This window comes from Perognathus longimembris, chromosome 2, assembly GCF_023159225.1.
Source record: "Perognathus longimembris pacificus isolate PPM17 chromosome 2, ASM2315922v1, whole genome shotgun sequence".
Lineage (NCBI taxonomy): Eukaryota > Metazoa > Chordata > Mammalia > Rodentia > Heteromyidae > Perognathus > Perognathus longimembris.
The window spans coordinates 130,926,638-130,950,933 of NC_063162.1; the positions used below are offsets into that span (position 1 = coordinate 130,926,638).

General features: G+C 36.9%; 1 protein-coding gene across 6 annotated transcripts in view; it reads right to left on the reverse strand.

Moving 5' to 3' along the window:
- Positions 1–24,296, reverse strand: part of Cadps2 (calcium dependent secretion activator 2) — a 418,215-nt gene that overhangs the window by 290,509 nt on the left and 103,410 nt on the right. For all 6 annotated transcript variants that reach the window (XM_048340139.1, XM_048340138.1, XM_048340137.1 and 3 more), the window contains exon 2: positions 12,174–12,287. In XM_048340139.1, the coding sequence (XP_048196096.1) occupies positions 12,174–12,287 (114 nt within the window). The remainder of the gene's footprint in view (positions 1–12,173; positions 12,288–24,296) is intronic.

Below are 24,296 nucleotides of genomic sequence, written 5' to 3' on the forward strand. Positions count from 1 at the left end.
GCCATACAATGGACAAAGGCCTCATATCTAAAATATATGGAGAAGTAAAAAAATTTAAATTCCTCCAAAACAAATCCTCAAAGAACCAACAACCCCCTCAACAAGTGGGCTAAAGACCTAAAAAGAGACTTCTCTGAAGAGGAAATGAGAACGGTCAAGACACATGAACAAGTGCTCTACATCACTGGCCATAAAAGAAATGCAAATCAAAATAATATTGACATTCCATCTCACCCCAGTAAAATGTCCATTATCAGGAAAACTAACAATAACAAATGCTGGAGGGGATGTGGCCAAAGGGAACCCTACTACATTGTTGGTGGGAATGTAAACTTGTTCAGTCACTCTGCAAAGTAGTATGGAGTTTCCTTAGAAAGTTAAACATAGAGTTCTCCTACGACCCAGCAGCCCTACTCTTAGGCATCTACCCAAAAGATTACAAACAAGAACACACTGAAGCCACCAGTACAACAATGTTCATTGCAGCACAATTTGTCATTGCTACAATATGTAACCAACCCAGATGCCCCTCAGTAGATGAGTGGTTAAGGAAAATGTGGTACATATACACAATGGAATTTTATGCCTCTATCAGAAAGAATGTCATTGCCCCATTCATAAGGAAATGGAAGGACTTGGAAAAAATTATACTAAGTTTAGTGATCCAGACCCAAAGAAACATGGACTCTATGGTTTCCCTCATAAGGAATAATTAGTACAGGTTTAGGCTAGTCATAGCAGAAGATCACAAGAGCCCAATAGCTATGCCCTTATGAACACATAAGATGATGCTAAGTGAAATGAACTCCATGTTATGGAAACGAGTGTTATATCTCTGTTGTATCATTTTCAACATGCCATGTGAAACCATATCTTTCTTTTGTTGTTGTTGTTCCTCTTGTATCCCCTTCCTGTGGTTGTGCCCGTACTATCACTGTATCTCATCTGAGTACTTTGGATACACTTGTATTAGGGCTAGCAAAGGGAAAAGGAATATCAAAATCGAAAGACAAAGGATAAAAAGACAAATGAGTCCAAAAGCAATACTTACAAAACCATTTGGTATAAACAACTCATGGGAGGGCAAGGGAAAGGGGGAGGGGGGAAATGAGGGAGGAGGTAACAAGTTATACAAGAAATGTACCCAATGCCTTATATATGAAACTGTAAACCCTCTGTATATCACTTTGACAAAACAACAACAACAACAACAACAACAACAACAACAAAGAGGCCAGAAGAGGTGTTGTGGCTCAGTGGTAGAGTGCTAACCTTGAGCAAAAAGAAGCCAGGGACAGTGCTCAGGACCTGAGTCCCAGCCCCAGAACTGGAGGGGGAAAAAACAAACAAACAAACAAAAATAACTAAGTGACAAAACAAACTCTTTTTTAATATGATTTGTACTTTTAAAATATCTATTTGGGGCACTCATATTTGGAATTCAGCATACCCTTGATCCAACCACTTATCAACATATCTGACAATATTTATCCCTTGCTTTTTATCATCTTGGGTTAATTTACCAAGTAGCTTTGTCAAAACCTAATTAAAAAGTTATCTCCTCTTATCAGCTTAGTTCCATCCAGTATGAACACATGACAGTTAGTAGCAATGCTTGAGTAGTCTGACAACTTCAAAAATGTGTAAATTGAGATTATGAACACATGCGCAGACTATAAATAATTTTTAATGTTTTAAAAATTTTTTTGAGTATAAAGGGATACTAATGGATAACATTATTTTAAAATTTTGCAAATATCCTATGCCACAATGGCACTCAAAAATGGCATTAGGAGGGGCTGGGGATATAGCCTAGTGGCAAGAGTGCCTGCCTCGGATACACGAGGCCCTAGGTTCGATTCCCCAGCACCACATATACAGAAAACGGCCAGAAGCGGCGCTGTGGCTCAAGTGGCAGAGTGCTAGCCTTGAGCGGGAAGAAGCCAGGGACAGTGCTCAGGCCCTGAGTCCAAGGCCCAGGACCGGCCCAAAGAAAAAAAAAAAATGGCATTAGGAAAATGTCAGGACCTTTTTCTCTAAGTGAAAACTGAAAATAAATCACTTCTATATAACAAGTCTTGGATTTTTTTTATCTGGAAGTTATCTTAGAACTGAGAAAGTATCAGCTAACTTTTATAACCAAAATAATAGCAAACATTTCTAGATTAGGGAGACCAGACAATACCCTAATGTAGAAAATATCCCTGTACAACATTTACCCACCATAATCGTTTCATCCATTCCAAATTTTACCTTGGAGAAAGCATAATTATTTGCCTCATGTAGAAAAGTTATGGGGCAGCAATACTGAAATACTATTTAGTTATGCTAAACACAAGAGTATATCTCCAAACACATATTTAGAGTTCACTGAAGCAAAAACTCTGTGCAAGTAGATTATGTAACTGACGTTACACAGGTCAACTAATACATCTTATCTGTTTAACAAACTTTCTTGTCAGAATTCTCTATTGTATTCCTACATTTCTGAAAGTTTTTGACATGGAAAAATCATGATGAGCATACCTGTTTCCCATCCCTCTACCTGTTTCTCTTCTACCTTCTGGCTTCTTTTCACTGGACTAACAGGACAGGCAACGTTCTCCAGTTAGAGAATGGTAGAAAAGCCTTCTAAATAGAGGACAGAATAATGAAAAGCTACCTGGAACGTCCAGGTAACCACGTGTACTTTTTTCCATTGCTAAACAGCCAAATGTGTATAGGGAATTTTAGTCGGGCTAATAGTTATTATTAAGAACTGCATGAATCATGGCTATGATAAGGTCTTTACAACCTAAGCATTACTACACAAGATTTAAAGACAAAACAAAACATTACAGAACAGAGAAAGCGAAGCCCTAACCATGCAGAACAGCTGTCTCCAAGAGGAAAACTGGCCCTGACTTCTGAACATCAGCTGGTCTGGGGAAAAAGTGAATAGAAATCTTAGAAGCAACCTGTTTTTCAGTCAGAGGGAATGTGTTCAAAATCATTGGACTCTATTCTGATCTCCCCTTCAGTTTGGCTGCTATGAGTTTGGATATGTGACATTGTTAGAAAGTGGTAGACTGCTAAGAGGTCAGGTGGGAAGATATTTGGGTCAAAGGGACATTTACCTTGGCAAGAGATTAAGGTCATTCTTTGGAAGCCCTGATATAGTTCTCAAGAGAGTCTTGTTTTTAGAAAAGCAAGGGTAGGTCTCTTGCCTTGCTCTGATTTGTTCTTTTATATGGTCTCCTCTAACCATGATGCCATCCACCACCAAAGTATCCCCATTAAAGTCAACAGAGGATTGAACACCTAGAACTGTGAGCAAAATAAATATCTTTTCTTTACAAATTACCTAGCCTTGGTTATTAAATTATGGTAATGAAAACAGGCAATTACCTTTATAGGACCTGCCACCTGCAAGGTAATCATGTTTTGTCACTTAACATTCCAATAATAAAATGTTCAAGAACCACTAAAGGAAAAGCCAAAGTATAAATCTCTCCACACTACTGTATACATACTTGGCTTTCTTTGAATATTTATTAATAGGCAAGGGCAAGACAGGAGTTTTCAAATATAGGAGAAGACAATTACAGTCATCAGTACTGGATATGACTGCTACAATTGCTCTGTAAATAGAAGCAAGAAAGTAGGGACTAAGGAAAAAAGAGGGGAAGAGGAAAAAGGAGGAAGAGAAGGGGTAGAAAAGAGATGGTCCAGCTGGCTTGATGCAGGGAGCTCTGCATGAGGAAAACAAGCTGGAAAGCCCCCACAGCCTTCCTCTACACTACAAGCAAGCTCAAATTATCCACTTCCTCCATCTACCCTTCTGTTAACAAAAATAGGGGGCCAAGTTCACACTAGGGCTACCACCTGTCAGTGCAGTAGAGCATGCAATGAAATCACTCTAAAGAACAGAGGCATACTGGGCATGGGAGAAGGGCCCCATGATGGACATAAAAATGAAAAAAGATTCAGTTCAACAGAAAACTACAGTAATTAAAGTAATGCCTCCTAAATATTAAGATTGAATTAAATATTTTTCTGGAGCAATAGACTATTCCAATTCTTCATTGAGTTGACTGAGTAGAATAAAGGTTATGATAATCATAGCAAAGGTATCCAACAAACATATGAATAAACTCTTAAATACACTAATGGAATACCACAGTTAAAACACAATGCCTTTAAATTAAATAACACTACTAGTTGTAATTTCTCAATGTGAACTGAGAGGAGAAATAAACTATTTGGGGACAAAAATTAAGAACACATAAATATATATTCTTTTTTTAAAATTTATTTTCAAATTTTTATTATCAAACTGATGTACAGAGAGGTTACAGTTTCATACGTTAGGCATTGGATACATTTCTTGTACTGTTTGTTACCTTGTCCCTCATACCCCCCTCCCTCCCCCCTTTCCCTCCCCCCCCAGGTGTTCAGTTCACTTACACCAAACAGTTTTGCAAGTATTGCTTTTGTAGTTGTTTCTCTTTTTTTACCCTGTGTCTCTCAAATTTGGTATTCCCTTTGAATTTCCTACTTCCACTACCAGTAAACACGGTTTCCAATATACTCAGATAAGATTACAGAGATAGTGTAGGTACAACCACAGGAAGGTGATACAAGAACATCATCAATAATAGAAACTACACATACACATAGGACGTTGAAAGTAGTTACAACTGTGATATAACAATTGTTTCCATAACATGGAGTTCATTTCACTTAGCATCATCTTATGTAAGAACACATAAATATATATTCTTAAATATACCTTGATATTAAAGTTTTGGACAGCGAAAATATAAAAGTTGTCTCTTCATTGATGTATATGCATGGGAAATTTCATGATCTTCTAAATCCTTAAACCCATGCGCTATTGGCTTAATTTTGTAATCCTAGCTACTCAGGAAGCTGAAAACTGAGAATGGCAGTTCAAAACCAGCCAACACAGGAAATTCCAAGACTCTTATCTAAATTAGCCACTAAAAAGACACTTAGAAATAGAGGGATGGCTCAAGTGGTACAGTGCCAGCCTTGAGTGAAAAATCAAAGGGACAGTGCCCTTGGCCTGAATTCAAGCCAGGGTGCTGGCACAAAACAAAAGAACAATATATCTCCTAAGACATTCAAGAGGGTGAATCAGCAAGATATTGACCAGTGTTTGTTGACTGGGTGTTTATAAGAGTTCTGTCACACATCAATCACATTATTGCTATTTCAAATACAATTAAGTTCATTGACATGAAGCTGATATATTAAAAAATGGAAAATATTAACACTTTTGTATGACTCAACTAAAAAGTAACCTGAAATATAATATATGTCATATGCTATCATGCTTAATCCTATTTATCATAGCTTCATGAGAATTTAGTACAGCCTCACTATATATAGTCTTTCACTTCCAAGTCTGTAGTAGTAAATGCAGTACCTAATTAAGTTTTCTCAACACAGAAAGGAAAAACAGCAGTTCAGTCATTGCCGTGCTCTAACGAGGAGAGTCACAACAATTTTAATGACTCATGTCTGCAAATCTGGGTGTCCCAGCAGACTGTAACCTTGCCTTATTCATCTTTATATTTAAATGATATGAAGTAGTACCTGACTAGCACTTAAATGAATGCTTGCTTAATTAAAGTCTTTATCACAAACAAATTTAAGAACCTAAGCTTAGTGTCTACTATTTGTGCAGAACTGGATAAACCATGATTGTATAAAAATTTCAGGCATTTAAATAGTTTGAGCTTAAAAAAAGTCACTGTCTTTATTCAAGACACCAAGTCTTACCTTACCAGCTCATCATTCTACCTAAATTGCCCATCACAAACCTACATTCCAATGCAAGAGAATGCTTGTGTCAGGTTACTATGGGAATCTTCAATAACATAAATGAGTATTTTATAGGACAATGTAAAGAGATAATATCATTAATAGGCTTTGCACTGCATCAGATTAAAACAGGCCATTTGATAAGTGTTTTGATGATAATCATTATAAGAGAAATTAAGAGCTGGGTGCTGGTTGTTCATGCCTGTAGTTCTAGCTACTTAGGAGGCTAAGATCTGAGGATCATGGTTCAAAGGTCATCAAGGCAAGAAAGCACATGAGACTCTTCTCTCCAATTAATCAACAAAAATCCAGAAATAGAGGTGCAACTCAAATTGGCAGAATGCAAGTCTTAAGCAAAAAAGCTCACAGTCAGCACTTATGCCCTGAGTTCAAGCCTTATGACTAACAGCAACAAAAAAAAGTGATTAAAATTTATATATTATGCCAATAATGTACTAAGAAACAGATGATCAATGAACACTTTGTTTACAATCTTGAATACTGTAGCTTTTTTGTTTTCCAAGAGTTTGTTCTCTCCCTGTTTTGTGACTAAACAAAAGTTATCAAAATTCTAAGATTAAACCAGTATCTATTGTGAAAAAGTACAAGTGATTTCTCTAATGATTTCACCCTAAAATCAAATCCTTAGAATCCTAAGGATAAAACAGATGATCTAGATGTAATAGAAGATGATCGAAATCTAGATGATCTAAATGTAATAGAAGATAAGCAAAGAAAATGCATTTAACTGTCTCAAGAGTGACAGCTGAGCAGGCAAAAAACTGTATAACACTTCTGGGACCACAGAATGAATCAAGAAGGGACTTCAGGAAATTGAGCAATGATTAGCACAAAAAAATGTAAGCCTAATATTGGAGTGGGCATTCTGATTCAAAACACTATACATATATGTTTGTTAAGGAAGTAACCAAATAAATTTCAAAGAAATGTGCTTTCTCATCAGAGATCTGCAGTAGAGGCACTGCTGGTGGTCATCAGGGCACCGTCGGGTGTTTTTCTATCATGGAATTGGACACAGTGGCTTAAGCCTATGGTTCTAGCTAATTAGGAAGTAGAAATCAAAGACTTAGGGTTCAAAACCAGCCCAGCTATGTAAGACTCCATCTTGACCAATGGCTGCGTGGGCTAGCACTTGGCTGTCATCCAACGTACATGGGAAGCAGTGAGGATTGCCATCCAGGCAGGCCCTCACATAAAACCAGACCTATTTTTTTTTTAATTAAATGCAAAAGTTGCTAGCAGAATGGCTCAAGAGATATTGTTCCTGCTTCACAAGAGCAAGGCCACAGGCTCATCTCTTTGTTGATGCTGAATTTAGTCAAGGAACCATGAGGACCTGGGTCCCTAATGGTTATAAACACCATGGTCAGGATATAAGAAAGAATTGGTGAGAACTGGGCCTGAATTGTTGTGCCAGGCCAAAGTACAAAATGACAAGAGAAAAAAACACAACAATGGACACCACATCTGTAAGCAATGTGCATGAACAAAATTCTCCAAAGTGTGCATCAGACAGTTTTTCTGAGTCCACAGAGCACACTGACAGGGCAGCATCAAACCTGATGCTCTAAAGAGAAACAGGAATCTCAGACATGAAGCAGTTTTCCAGGATCTTACAGAATACTTAATTTCAAATGCCTCCTTTAGGAGGTAACAAACAGTACAAGAAAGGTACCCAAGGCCTAATGTATGAAACTGTAACCTCTCTGTACATGACTTTCACAATAAATAAGAGAAAAAAAAAAAAAAAAGGAAACACACGGCTGGGAATATGGCCTAGTGGAAAGAGTGCTTGCCTCGTATACATAAAGCCCTGGGTTCAATTCATCAGCACCACATATATAGAAAACGGCCAGAAGTGGCGCTGTGGCTCAAGTGGTAGAGTGCTAGCGTTGAGCAAAAAAAGAAGCCATGGACAGTGCTCAGGTCCTAAGTTCAGGGCCCAGTACTGGCAAAAAGGAAAAAAAAAATATATGTGTGTGTGTGTGTGTGTGTGTGTGTGTGTGTGTGTGTGTGTGTGAAACACGATGTGAACTCAAATAGCTAAAAGCTAATATCAAAGATAATAAATAAGATGTGATATGAAGAGCTTGGTGCAAAACCTCACTTCCCATTACTGGTTACTAGATTTCATCTATGAATGTGTTGCCCTATTTTTTGTAATCCCTTCCTGCCACAGGCTGCAATCTTGGTTTACTTAGAGATGATCCATTCATAACCAAAAAAAAAAAAAAAGAAAGAAAGAAAGAAAAAGAAAAAAAAAGAAAGAAAGCAGGCCATTATTTCAAAGTTTAAAAAGAGATTTGTGACAGGTCAGTCTCTGGAACATGAAAAGTAAATGTGAAATGATAAGAAATTTTCATAAAAACATTTCAATGATGATTATCCCTGTTCCCTCCCTCTTTCTAACGTACATACCTAATACTAAGTAGTATGCTGTATAGATCAAGTCTAAAAAAAAGTAAGGTGATTATACAGATTAAAAAAAAGAAAATGGCTTATAAAGCTCAATTTTTACAAGCCAACTGCATTTGATTTTTAAATAAATACTGGATTAGGTGTAAGGTCAGGTAAAGAGAGCAAATCATAAAAAGGATCAATGCAAACCAATTGCTGTTAGAGGGAGAGTTGGAGCAGATCTTTCCAGTTTCCATCAACAGAAGCTGACTACTGAAGTCAACTTCCTTGGTCTTCTAGGTTAAGAAGAATGTGTATAAGGATTTAAATAGCATTGCCTGAGACCTGTTTTGAAGGTATGGTAACAAGCCAAGGTCCTTTTTGGTTGTTCTTCACATTCTGGAGATTCAAGAGCATTCGAGACAAAGAAAAGAAGTACACAGACAGAATTTTACAACACTTGTGCAAATAGGAGTTTTGAAATCACCTTCCTTGTGTATGGGTGGGGAAACTAATCCACAGAGTGGCATTTCTTTTCTGATAATACCAAATGTACAAGGAAAAGCAGCATTCTTCTATGTGGTTTTGACAGCAGAAATTGCCAATGCTTTTCTTGAGTCAATGGGTAATTTGCATTAGCAGCTTAAACAGTGCTCATCACCCAGTCATTCTAAATGTAGAGATTTATCAAAGACACATAACTTAGTGTGAGCTATATTTTAGCAAGTTCATATTCAAAAATGCACAAAACTTAAGTACTTATGATTAGGAAATTAAATAGCATTTAGACACAGACCCCTAATTGTCTGTTATACAGCTACTTAAAATTATACATGTGAAGAATACATTGAAACAATGTCTATGACAAATTATGGAAAAAAATTAAAGTCTATTTTATGAACATACAATAGAACCACTAAATTTTCAAAGTCATTTGTCTGTAGACATTGGAATTATCTTCCTTCTTTTCTTCTTTTTTAAAGTAAATTCTAGCCTATTCTAGTGCAGCCAGTTTAATACTATGAAAACTTTTTCCTCTTTTTAATGTTCCTTAGAGTCTCTTACAGAACATACGCTACTGCTATTGGACATTTATAATGTATTTTCCAAACAGAAAACAAGTTCCAAAATTTTACATAAATTTGCATAAAATATGCAGTAAAGAACCAAAATTCAAACTCTACTTTTTGAGATAAAAATAATTATTTATAAATTTACTATTAAAAGAAAAAAAAACACTGAAGACATATTTTCCAATTGGTTTGGAGAATTCTCTTTGTTGTATTGTAGGAGGAGAAAAAGGAGAACTCCAATTTTTTGCTGTCTTTGGATCTCAAACAATTTATTTAAAAAATTACAGAATAGGAATGTTTTATTTTAAAGTATTTCATTTTGAAATGTATATACAAATTTACATTACATAGTTAAAAATATTAGTGCTATGTAATATATGACCTTTGAAATGTGATTTATATCATTTGCATCAGGTTTTAATTAATGTCAAAGCTGAAATGGTTCCTTCCTTCCTTTTCTTCCTTTTTTCCTTTCTTTCTTCCTTCCTTTCTTTTTTCCTTTTTTTTTTTTTTTTGGTGTCAATCCTGGGGCTTGAACTCTGTACCTTGGTGCTGTCCCCAAACTTCTTTTGCTCAAGATTAATACTCTACCAGTTGAGCCACAGTTCCATTTCTGGTTTTGGGTTTTTTTGGTAGGTCATTCGAAAGAAGAGTCTCATGGACTTTCCTGCCTGGGCTGCCTTTAATCTGTAGTCCTCAGATCTCAGCCCCCTGAGCAGCCAGGGTTACAGTAGTGAGTGACCAGCATCTGGCCTTTTGTTTTTACAATGAATATTTTTATGCAATTAATTTCTAAGCCACATTTCTTTGGTCTTAGATAAAGATTTTGGCTTTTGCTTTCCATGTGGTGAAAATATAAATCTCGCATTTCTCTTCCTTCCTTCCTTTCTTTTTCTTTAAAGATTCACAGCCAGATTTTACCTTGGAAGAACAAGGTTTTCAATCTTACAAGACAAGATGTAAGGCAGTATGGTAGGACAGTTACACAACACATCTACCATTGCCAGTGAATTATCCAGTAAATTTTCATCATATATATATTTAGCAAACTGTACTTCTGTACATTCTTTTTAAGGTTTATTCTACTTTTTAATGTATATTTGTATTATCTTTAAGTAGTTGTACATAGGATTTGCCATTCAGCAAAAGCATTTATGAGCATAACTAATCTTGACCCATGTCACTCTTCTCAACATTCTCACCTGTCCCTTCCTACCCATTCCTCTCCTCCCCTCACTTTTCTTCATTTTATAAAATATACTTTGAATTTGGAATGCTTTTGCTCCCTCATTTCTTGTCTTCATTCATCTAATACAACAGGGCAGGAAGGGGTGTACGTATTAGAGAACTTCTGATGTATACATATCACCCCTAAATTACAAACCCCATCAAGTAGATACTTTGTTTAACTCTTTTTTTTTTTTTTTTTTGCCAGTCCTGGGCCTTGGACTCAGGGGCTGAGCGCTGTCCCTGGCTTCCTTTTTGCTCAAGGCTAGCACTCTGCCACTTGAGCCACAGCGCCACTTCTGGCCATTTTCTGTATATGTGGTGCTGGGGAATTGAACCCAGGGCTTCTTGTATACAAGGCGAGCACTCTTGCCACTAGGCCATATCCCCAGCCCCGATACTTTGTTTATACATAAAAATATCCCTGCCACAGGAAAGTTCCCATGGTAGTGTTTCTAATATCCCAATTTCTACTTATTTACCGTATGATTGCATATTAGACTTCTTCAGCTGAAAGGTTGAAAGCACATGGAAGGAACCTTTTCCCAATGTCTCTGAAATTCTTAGGAAGTAAAAGGGAGTTCTTCTAACTTAACACCTATTGTCAACTCACTGAAGTAGTTAATGACTGTGCATGAAAAGTGGTGCACATAGGAAATCCACAGAGAATTCCTGGTGAGTCACAAGCTAAACCAGAAGGAACAGCAAGACAGTGCTGGTGACCTCATTCCTTCCAGAAGAAAAGAAAATTCAATTTATCCTCTTGAAATTAGTTACTGGCCTTAATTATTCTAAAGCTTAGGCAACAAAACAGCATAAGATAGCCATTGACTATTTGAAATCCCGATTAAAAAGGATAATTTAGACATGTGGTCCTGAAGATAGCTACATTCAGCTGTATCAATGACTGCCAGAAGATTTTTCTAAATGGTTTACTTCTCTAAAGACGTGAATAATTTCCAGTTCTGTTTATCTCTAACAGCCAGGCTATGGAATTAAAGAATTTTCAAATTGCAAAATAAAACTAACAATGATTTAAGAAGGTGACAAATGCACAAATTTTATATTATGCCAGAGAGTTTCTTTTGTAATTTTTAAAAAATTATTTTATGTAGTTGTATAAAGGGGTTCAATTCAACACACCTGTTTATGAGTACAATGCATCTTGATCAGTGTCACTCCTCCCATCATTCTCCCACATCTCTTCCAAATCTACCCTTCCCTTCAAGTTATCTAGTCACATTGTCACATATGGAGAGTGCATATTATAGTCATAATGTATTTGCCACCTTTTCTCTCTCGATTTGTCTGTTCTCCCATCCCCTTCATTTCACCCCTTCCCAACGGCACATTCTTTAAGTTCCTGATACTCATTTTGTTAAACTATGAATTCGTTCTTCAAGGTTACACCATTGCAATCATCCTCTGCTAACGTCCTATTTTAGACAGTACGTTTATGCATGTATGTTTATAACCCTGTATATGTTTTCACATATATGTATGTATACGTATATGTATTTATATATTTATGATCTAGATCTAACCAGAGTTTCTCAAAATGGGAAAGTCATCAAAAAAAATCTTTCAAAAAGCACATCACAATGCCCTAAATTTCCTTAAGCTCACCTCATAGTAACTCCGAACAGCATTGCAGAATGCTTCATCAGCTATGATTTGGGTTTCCCCATTGAGGAAGGCCTGGAACCGTTCTTTCAACAACTGCAATTGTTGTTTGTTAAGCTGAAGAGAAAAAAAGAAAAAGAAATTGACAACTGAACTATTATGTAAAATAGGATGATTATTAAAAGTTACATTTGTATCCTTGGGTATATGGCCAAGAAAAATGAAAACTAAAATACTCTACTACTTATACTTATGGTTCAACATTTAAAATTTGTATTAGCATAAATTAATTGTACAAGATTTCACTGATATTTACAACTTTCATATAAGGTACTTTGATCGAATTCATACCATCTACTTTTGCTTCCTTTTTGTTTTTGTGTTTTATTTTAATGTCCAAAGAGAGCAGAAGGGAAACAAATGAGAAGTGATACCTCACTAAGCTGCCGATTGATAACCAAATTTCCTCACCTTGGGTCTAGCTCCCATGATTACTACAGTGGGTTGCCCTTGATCAACTATGAGCAAGATCAACTACTTAAATGTGTAATATTCAATACAAGTTGAAAGCAAAATCTTCTAACTAAAAATCTACCAAGAATTTCAAAAGAGCAGGGGTACAGCATTAAATCCGTGGTGGGGCCATTTGGAGCAGGTCTTTGTATACATGCCTGCCTGTGGCCATTATGCTCTTCATCACTGTGGGGACACACACTTCACTAGGGCATTAGGCCACACAGACACTTTGTGCTGATGCAGAACTAGCGCATGAACATCATTCTGATTGTTCTGGAAATAATACATGTTGAAATTGACAAGGAATAACAAAGGAGCAATGCTTCCTTCTCATCTTCCTTCTTGTTCTGGAATCTACAGAGAAATGGAAAGCATTTGGAAATATGCTACAGATGGAATGATTAGAGGATTACAAAAAGTAAACAAAACCAGTATTATTTAGCTTCAAAAGCAAGTTGATGAAAAATCAGTTTAAATCTCGCTTTTAAAAAATAGGTTGATGGAAAACGACTTTCACATTTTAGAGATCAGCTTTTTAGTCTGAGTCCAACAAAAAAAAATTATAAAGAAACTTACTGGTGGTAACAAGCAGAAAAAGAAGTAACCTATTATACTCAGGTGGTTAAGAAAAAAACACTGCACAACACACACACACACACATACATACACATACCCCTTTTTGCTCTGAAAAATGAAGAAGAGCATTCCCTTTCTTTTCTAAGGGCATGTACTTCATTTTAGGAAAACCAAACTGACATGCACCAACAGCATCATTATATTGCAATAGCAATTTCTATAATATGAAGAAAATGAAAGCAGGGACCTTTTGTCAGTGTGTGCTAGCAAGACAGGTCAAGTTCAACTTTGGCTCCCTTGGTGAAGTTCACACCAGGAAGCAGGTTGAACTGGGTCAATAATTGCTAGGAGAAAGGCAGCTGAGAGCACAGCAGGTCCCAAGTCCTGGGTATCTAGGCATGGCTTGACTCTGCAAACCAGGTGTCCCCAGAACATAAAGGAAAGAAGATGTATGTAAGACTGACATGAACTGCAGGGGACCATAATGATCATTATTCCCAAATCCCTCATTGAATGGATAAAAGATACATTGCTCAGAGCCTACCCATGCATTTTTTCATTCAATATTCTTCCTTCAAGTGCATTGTATTTACAATTTCCTTTAAAATATTATCTTTGCCAATTCCTAGCTCATCAGTACTTGAGTGGCTGTAGCAAAGTAGATGTGAGTAAATCATTTTCTCAGAAGCTCTAACTAAATAGCTCTAGCTCGCAAAACACCTATTTAGTTATTTATCAAATCTCAACTTTTATACATTTCAGGTACACTTTAGAAATAAAATAGTGTCAAATATTACAGTTATGTGCAGAGAATAAATAAATGGCTGCTTTATTAATATAGAGAAAAGATCTGTATTTTTTACATTAGTAAGGTAGAGAGAAAAGAATTATACCTAAACCAGAATTTGGAGTAAGTGTGAGAAAGCAGTTTCTTAAAACATTCTCAAAACAAACTATTATATATCAACAGATAAACCAAGAAATAAGGTCCAAGAAACTGACCCAAAGATGATCTGCAATGTAAATAATATTAGCATAACCTGATAGATCACTGGAAAAAATAAATTGCAGCATGATTCCTAACGTTATTTCAATATATAAAGTGGAAGCATAAAGGTTCTAGAAGAAAAGAGTAATTTCTTTAAACATTAGTATTAGAAAGACTTCTAAATATGACTAAAAGACCTACAAGTCCAGTGAAAGGAAGCAGGAAACTGATTTTTTTCTTATAAACACTGATATAATAGCCATTAACAAAAATTATAAAACTGTATCCTTCAATGTATAAAATGAATACACACCTCAACCACAACCACATAGGATTTGTCCTAGATAGACAAGGCTGGTTCAGCACTCAAAAATGAATTATTATAATCTATCATACCAACAAGCTAAAAAAAGAAAAATCAAGACTGTCCCTTAACACTGTAAACAGGAGGATCTCAAAGAAACTTGGAGAGAGTCAGGAAAGGATCACGCTATTGAAAATATTCTAACCATGGTGGTGTCACAAAATCTACTTTAAAGTGACCTCTCAGATTCCATCTGAGCCTAGTAAACATAAGTATATACACATCACTTATTTTAAACATAAAATATAGTATTACTTCAATAAGGCCTGTTTTAACCTTGCAGTTATAAAAAGTTAAAAATCCATTTTTCTTAGCTCTTCATAGTACTATCAAATTATTTCTACATAGCAATCCAAGTATGGGAACACAGGGTTGGTTTATTAAGGAGTCTTCTCATTTCCTGAGTAAATGTTGTTTCCTCCAATATATTCAGGTTATATACTTAGATTACCTATAAAACATGCATGGTATACAAAACTAATTACTTGAGCAGTTAAGCACTTTGAAAGCTGACAGATTGAGAAAACAAAACCCAATAGTGAGGTCCCTCTTAAATGTGCTGGCACAATTCTGATTCTCCTCAGACAGTGTGGCCAGTACGGAAAGAAGTGGGAGGAACATGTCCCACACGGTAAGGACTCCCTGTCTATTAATTCAAGCCTCGAAACCAATTATCTCATCTTGGCAGTCACATCAACTGACTCACATCATGCTTATAATCAACACAAACTTCTAAAACATTCTTACGTGTTCATTATTAATCCAGGTTTCATCTTGCTAACTTCTTTTGGTCTACTATTCCAGTTGATTTTTTAAAAAATTCAGACTCCTTCATCCATGTCTACATTGTTCTGTTAATTTGTTTTATCTATTAATGTAATAAAGTGCTGTCCCTGTGGACGTAATTATAAATCCAAGGTATTATGAAAAATATTTACCGGGCTGGGGATATAGCCTAGTGGCAAGAGTGCCTGCCTCGGATACACGAGGCCCTAGGTTCGATTCCCCAGCACCACATATACAGAAAACGGCCAGAAGCGGCGCTGTGGCTCAAGTGGCAGAGTGCTACCCTTGAGCGGGAAGAAGCCAGGGACAGTACTCAGGCCCTGAGTCCAAGGCCCATGACTGGCCAAAAAAAAAAAAAAAAAATATTTACCAGCACAGGACTAAGAATGTCTATCTTGGTACAAAGCACACTCCTATTTGACAGAAGTAATCAATTGATATTTTTAGGGTAGTAGATTTTATTATTTAGCCCACTTCAATTTCCCCCATATTTTATCTTCAGACTTGTCTATCAATGATAAGCTATTCTTTTCAAATATAAAAATTGACCAGCAGAAATCATCTAATGGAGTGTGTGTGTGTGTGTGTGTGTGTGTGTGTGTGTGTGTGTGTAAGAGGGGAGGAAGGAGTTGGGGGAGAAAGGGGGGGAGATATCATAAACTCAGGATCTGGATGCTAACTTGAATGTTTCTCTGTTGTTTGGAGATTTTTTTTTATTTTTATTTTTTTTGCTCAAGGCTAATGCTCTACCACTTGAACCACAGCTCCACTTCTGGCTTTTTGATGGTTAAGTGGAGGCAAAAGTCTCACAGACTTACCTATCTGGGATGACTTTGAACATATCTCAGCCTCCTGAGTAGTCCCTAATGTAAATTTTAGAAGAACATATATACAAGGCCAAACTAGATGAAGCCTATTTTGCACATGGATAAGTGTATCCAAGAGGCTAGACTTATAAAAAAATAGAATACTCCAAACTATAATAAGAAGCTAAATTTTACAGATAGTCTTGCTGTGAGATCTATAATGGCTACAATACGTCAAACAAGAGTCTACAGTGGAGAGATTTTTTTTATTTCTTTGATATTTTTTCCTTTCACATTCAAATTAGATTCTAGCCTTTTCCTTCCTAAATCATGGATCCACAAAAGACTAATGCCAGGATTTTGCTACATGGGAGGCTGGCAAATATGTTACACAGGAAGCCAGCAACCACTGTGGTGTGGAGCCGGCCCTGACGTGTCACCTCCTGGGGCTTTGCACTCACAGGAGAGGTTGTGAGACAACCTGGTGAGCAAAGATGGTCACTTATTCCACAACAGTGGAGTTAGGGGACACTGTATCTTCAAGATGAGAGGCTGGGTGTTCATTTTTCTTCTAAGCCTCAAAGGATTTTTCCAGGAGGTACAATGCCTTACTCTGGGCACATTTGTTTGTAAAATGGCACAAAAGTACAACTTGAAGTCCTCGTAATAGATTAAAAGTTATCACCAGGAAAAAGCTAAAGGATAGGTGCTATAATTTTTATCCCTCATCTGATCAACACTCTGTCCAAAAACATATGCATCAGATAACTGGAGACAATTAGCCACACCTTCCATATGTTTGAAACATCTGTATAAGAAAACAGAAGAGAACAGAATCTCCCCCAACATCTGCCATATGTCTGAAACAAGTGTATGAGAATGTACTAGGGTTTCCAACCCCCCGCGTCTTGTATAATAAACCCTGTGAATGGCATACCTAGCACTGGTGTCACATCCAAGTAACTATTCCAGCGCTCTTCCAAAACCATAAATACAGATTGGGCATTTAGGATTTCACATTTTCACATAAGGGATGCTCATCCTACAAAGTCTATGCCAATACTCTAAAATCCAACAAGAATAAAAAATCTGATATTTGAAATATCTCGACCCCCATGACTATTGATCATATCCCATTCAAGAAAAGGGATATGCAAGCTTTATTTGGGACAATAAAAAATCCCCACTTAAGGCTGCAAATATCAAATTCATCTGACCATATAATCAAGTGGCTCATTAAGACTAAAGAGATCTAAGCAAAGGAAAGAGTGATTTCTGGGAAACCAGACTTGCTGAAGGGGACGTTTTGCCTTTTGCTCTTTCCTCTTTTCCTGCTGGCTGGCATCTCCTGTGACAACCGAAACAACTGTCCTCACCCATGAAGATGGCTAGATATGAGCCCGAGACCACATACTATTGAACAGAACCAAAAACTCAGACCACCTACAACTGGCTTCATTCTGGTGGAAAAGTTAACTCCATAATCCACATCCTTTCTATCAGGCTCTATTGGTAATATGTAGTAAACTGTAATATGGTACTAAATTCTTACCAATAAAAAGCCCAAGAAGCCAGGTGCTGGTGGCTCATGCCTAGCTACTAAAGAGGCTGAGATCTGAGGATCTGAGGATCATAGTTTGAAGCCAGCCTAGGTAGGAAAGTCCATGAAACTTTTCTCCAATGAACCACAAAAAGCTGAAAGTGGAGTTTTAGCTCAAGTTTTAGATCAAGTCTAAGGGACAGAACCTATGCCCAGAGTTCAACCCCTAGGACACACACACACACACACACACACACACACACACACACGAAAGAAGCCAACCAGAGAGAAAACATCAGCATAGTACTGCCTCATAAAGATTATCATAACATACTCTAAATAAAATATTCTTTCCACATGATCTATCACATGAAAAACTCCCTATTCAATTAACCTGGCACACTGGGCAGTATCTGAGTCTAAGTATTTGAAGTAGACTGAAAATAACTTTATTTGAGCATATTGAAATCCACTAACACACAATATTGAGAAGATTGAAAAGCCTAAATGTGGCTGGAATCTGTGATCCAGCTATATTTAGGTGATAGAGATAAGGAGCCATCCAGAAAATAGATAGATAGATAATGTATAATGTATAGATAATATAGTATATGCATATATAATATATATTAGGCAAGAGCCATTTCATTCAATAAACTTTAAGTGGTGGCACATGTCTATGATCTCAGAAACACAAGAGGCAAAGGTGGAAGAATTGCTATCTGAGACTGGCCCTGGGGAAAAATAAAGACCCTAGCTGAAAAACAGCCAAGCAAAAAGGACTGGGGTGTGGCTGAAGTGCAGAGTACCTGCCTCACAAGCCCAAGGCTCATGCAACAGCACTTTAAAATACATTTCCTGAGAAGAAAACAGCAAAATCCTACTGTACGATAGACAAATGGGCCCCAGATGAGGTTCTCTCAGCTCCTAAGTGAATGAATTTTGCTCTCATTCTCATTGGTCTCTCAATGAAATTCAAATCTCAGAAAACAACATGCCATTATGGTTCCATATGAGTAGTGAACACCCAAAGGGGGAACTACTAAGGATAAATCCATGTGTCCCATAAGTTCACTTACAATGGTCTACCAAGGATGCATGGTTCGTGTTTCTTCCTTCTCCTATTGAACTATAATTGATGAAATTACATATACTCAAGAATCCTTTTTGTAGAGAAATATAAACTGTGAAATTATTACATAATTAAGCTAATGAACATATCATCCCATCACCTTAGTTTCGTGTGTGTGTGTGTTCATGCACGTGCATGAAAGTGTGAAAGGGTGAGAAAACTTAAGATGCATTCTTTTTTTTTAATTTAAAAAATTAGAATCTTTAATTTTTTTTCAAATTTTTATTATCAAACTGATGTACAGAGAGGTTACAGTTTCATACGTTAGGCATTGGATACATTTCTTGTACTGTTTGTTACCTTGTCCCTCATACCCCCCACCCTCCTCCCCCTTTCCCTTTCCCCCCATGAGGTGTTCAGTTCACTTACACCAAACAGTTTTGCAAGTATTGCTTTTGTAGTTGTTTCTCTTTTTTTACCCCGTGTCTCTCAATTTTGGTATTCCCTTTGAATTTCCTAGTTCTAATACCAGTATACACGGTTTCCAAAATACTCAGATAAGATTACAGAGATAGAGTATATACAATCACAGGAAGGTTAACAGATATAAAATACATTATACATTATTACTAATGGTTGCCAAGCAAAACATTAAATCGCCAATGTAATCCCAGTACAATCCACCTTCCATAAGTGTGGGTTCTACATGCATACTCAAATAATTATATGTAGAAAACAGAAAAACAGTACCTTTGTACTGATCATGGGCAGACTTTTCCCCTTGTCATTACTCTTTAATATACTATAACGACAATTTCCATAGCACATATAGTGTACTAAGCAGTGAAAGTCATTTACAGACATTTTTATGTAGGCAGGAAGATATATATACATGAATTTCATCTATATACTAAATCCTTTTCCTCTGTAGTATGTATAAAGGGAGGGAAATTCTAGAGCCCAATTCTCCATGGAGGTGAAGGTCAAATAATGCTAACCTAGAGCATTGTACTGTCAGAGTGATTGTTTTTACACATCTGCCCTCCCACAAACATTACAGCCTAGAGAGTTCAGAATGAGCCACTAAGCCATAAAACCAGTTAGATAATGGACCCTAACATAGGTCTCTGCCATCCAAGTCCATGGTTCTTATTATATTGCACTATTTTCCTCCAACTCCACTAATAGTTCTCATTTGGTTCTATGTCTATTTTCAGCTGTATCTTTAAAAAGAAAATCGAGTTAACCACTGAGGACTTACTCAATGGGGCTTTCTTATATCCCTAAACAGGATGGTAAGTAGATAAGAGAGAAAACTAGCCAGACTTGCTGGTCATTATCTTCCAAACATCTGCTGTAGGACCCTTTTGATCTTTGAGAGCATCCCTTTCCCTCAACACTCTGAGAATAAAAAGGACCCTGAAAAGAGCCTTTATTCAACCCACCAAGAACATGAGCTCATGAAGACCAAATTCAAACCAATTACCATCAGTAGTCATTTGAGCAATCTCTGCTGTAACTAGCCGTTCAAAGATGACGGTGGAGATGGAGTTAGGAAAGAAAGAGAAATCTCTTTAGACATTCTGAGCTCTGACTACAATGAAGTCATGTCCATTCTTACTCAGCCACCGCTTAAAAGGCTGACAAAGGTTGAGAGACTATAGAAACAAGCCCACTTGGGAATTTACCATGAAAAATGCAGGAAATGGAAAGAACACACTGTGCCACTTTACCATCCTGAAAAGTAGAAAGAGTCTGCTGGGAGCCATCAGACAAACTCTACTCAATGGTTTCCTGACTGTAGAATAGACTGCATCAAGGTAGACATGTGATAACTCGACTTAAAAACATTTATTGTAAAGGTGAGGTACAGAGGTACAGGTACATAAGTCAGGTAATGAGTACATTTCTTTTTGAACAGTGTCACAACCTCCTTCATTTTTCCCCAGATTTTCACTCCCTACCCCCTAAGTTGTATAGTTCATTTCCAACAGGGTCTAGTGAGTATCACTGTTGAATTAGTCTATCCTTTGTCCCACCATATTACTACTCTTTTAAAGCACTATGCCTCTTCCTTGACCAGCTTTACTTGTTTTGGTTTTTATTATGTGGTACTAAAGAATTGAACCCAGGGCCTCATGCGTGCTAGGCAAGCCTTCTGCCACTAAGCCACATTTCCAGCCTTGACCACTTTAATATAGATGTATACCAACTAGGAGTAGTAGTTTATCAACCATTCACTATGTATTGAACACATTTGTTAACCTCTTTAACATGGATAATTTTAGTACCAGTGCTCCTTTGTGAAATAGAGAGAGTCCCTGTTTTTCAAATGAGAAAGTTAAGGCCCAGAGAAGTTAAGAAAGAGGTCTAGCTTACAAAATTTAAGAGCCGAGCCAGTATCTGGTATGCTTTTACCTACTTGCTACCCTTGGTTTTTCTTTGGAACAGGTCAAGTCACATTTGTGACTAACTGGGATGAAAAGGTAAGTAAGTTTTTGCCTTTGCCTTCAAAACACTTCCCATTACACTGCTCCGTGCCATTGTACATTTGCACACACTCATTACTCTGCCTGGAATTTCATTTCACACTTTAGATCCAAACTCTGACTAAACATGTAAGAAATTTCCTTTGTGCCACTTCTGTGACTCATACAAATATTCATTATTTTTGCATGTGTGACTTTTTTGTGACTATATAGTACAGATTCTTTAATCATAGAAGCAATCATGTCTGTTTCCCACACTAAGTAGTATTTGCTATTGGATATTTCTTTTTATTAGAAAAAAAAATCAGCTCTTCACTATTACTTTCCTGGGCAGTATTTTGTCATAATGACTGAGCAAAGACTCTAGCAGTATGTAAATGAGTAGGGTGGAGGGAGGAGACAGTTGGCAAAAATCCCAAGATATCTTGTATGTTGTCCAAATACTACATTCGGTCAGACTCAGTGGGGCCTAAAGAAGAAGGGAAGGATTTCTCTGTTGAGCTGCAGCATGAGTAACTCTGTTTTGCAGATGATGTTGTTCTCAGGCAGGAAGAACTTTGTGCCTCAGTACCATCTGGTATTTCATGGCAAAGCTTCCCTATGCTGAAGCCGTATTTGCAAGAAACAGATATTGTATGTTCATTATTTAGATGGAAAGATTGAACAGCAGACAACTGAATGCCCATCTAGAAGCTTAACCATGCTACATGCTGACCAACTCCTTGCCAAACAACAGTCTTTTCCAGGTAATAAGGGGTATGATAAAACAGGACAGAATGAGACTTTCCTCAAAAATCTTACTCTTTCTTTATTCTTTCCTTCATTCTTTCTATTTCCTTCCTTCCTTCCTGCCTTCCTTCGTTTCTGTCTGTCTGTCTCTCTTTGTCTTTGTGTACTTGTCTCTCCCTCCTTCCTTCCTTGTTTCCTTCCTTCTGGTTACAGGTTATGGTTGGGGAATAATTATAAGGTAGGCAAAGACATACATCAACAATTATAAACAATCTAGCACCCAAAACTGTAATATAATAAGAAATTATGTGAGGTAGATAAGATTTCAAAACTTCAGCAAATTTTATACAATCCAGGCTTCCATTTGAGTCAACCAATCTCCCCAATCATTAGTCACATAACTCAACTGCCCATCTGTTATTGTTTGCTAATATAACCTGTTGGTTATGGTATTGAGGGCCCCCTTATTTGTAAAATAAGATCCTACAGCAGGTCAATATATAAACCTCATCGATCCTTAATCTTAGTTCACAAGCTAGCTAACTGTTCTTATGAGAATAGACCATAGCAAGCAGTCCCCCCGCCCCATTACTCAGGCATACGACAGAACAGATGAAAAGGAAGGAAGAAGGAAGAGAAAGAAGAGAAGGCAGCCAGATAGTCTGGAAAGGAAGAAAACTAGAATGGGGGAGACAATGAGAGAGTGTAATATGCTGATAATGGAAATTCCATTCTCTGAAGAGAAAGTGACCAAGATATGGCTTGGCACACAGTGTTTATTCAAAATGTCATAGGGTATAGTAAACTCAAAGTTAACTTCTCCAAGAAAAAGGTACATTTCATGTCATACACATATATACTCACATATTTAAACAGTCTAATATTGCTCACTGTTTAAACCTAAAATCTCCCGCATATTATGCCACACCATGGTTTTCTACACAAGGACAAACCAGGGCACCTTCCAACGGTAACTGCATCTACTTTTATTTTAAACAATGATTTTTCCAATTTAGTGTTTATTCCTGTATCAAATAATTACAGCAAACACTGGAAACCTAGCATACACTGACAAGGATGAGTTCAACCCAAAAGAAATACACCTAACATTCAATAACAGTTTAGTAATGCTTTCAGCAATATACTTCCCACTTTTTAACACACTATAAATTAAACTGTGATACTTTAAAAGGAGTGTTCAAATGTAGCTATGAGTGAAGAAAGCAGATTTTTCTCTTCCTACAGTCTTGGTTTGTAAAAGAGTAGACTTTCGCCAAGAGCCATGGCTGCCAGAAATTAGATGACTAATTTTGAGGCAGCTCCATTGTATATACATAAACACACAAATGCTTGCCTGCCCTTGTGGGGACATACACGGGTGCCCCCAGATCCCACTCGAGGGGCGGCATGCTTCCCGAACAGTGAGCTCAGGCAACCAAAAAGACATTAAAATAAAAACTATTTTAAAGCAATCACTCAAAAATGTAAAGCAGTTGGGTGATAATCGAACATTATCTAAATATCTTCCTTCATAAATATTCTTAATTTGGCAGTTATTTCAGCAGCAGAGTGCAACATAGAGACTACTCCCATCCAGTATTTGTAAAAGTGCCTGAGATACCTCATACAACACCATTTCTCTCCAGCCCCCAGGTACATCAGCCAATCCGTAGGATCTGCTTACTCATAATGTATTAACAAAAAGATCTAGCCCCGTGCCTGTGGCTCACACTTGTAATCCTACCTACTCAAGAGGATGAAATCTAAGGATGGAGAGTTCAAATCAGCCCAGGGCAGGAAAGTATCTGAGACTCATATCTCTGAATAACCATCAAAGAGCTGGCCGTGGAGATTTGGCTCAAGTGGTAGAGTACTAGCTTTGAGCAAAATAAATGCATGCATGCATACATATACATACATACGTACATACATACATATATACATACACACATACATACATACATACATATACACATAACATCTCAGACACAAAGCCAAGGTCCTGAGTTCAAGCTCCAGTACCAACATGACATTAAATAAATAAATAAATAAATAAATTTCTGTTTTGAATATAGATGTAATTCATTTCATTACAGCCAATTTGTTTTTGCTTTTCATTTTTCCTACTAATACAGAAGAGGAGAACTAGTTACTGATACTTTTTTCTTGTTACTACTACATTCTTAAATAAGTATTTCTAAATTGAATCAGTATTTATTTTATTGACTAGTATTTGTTTACAGGCTACTACTCTTAATAG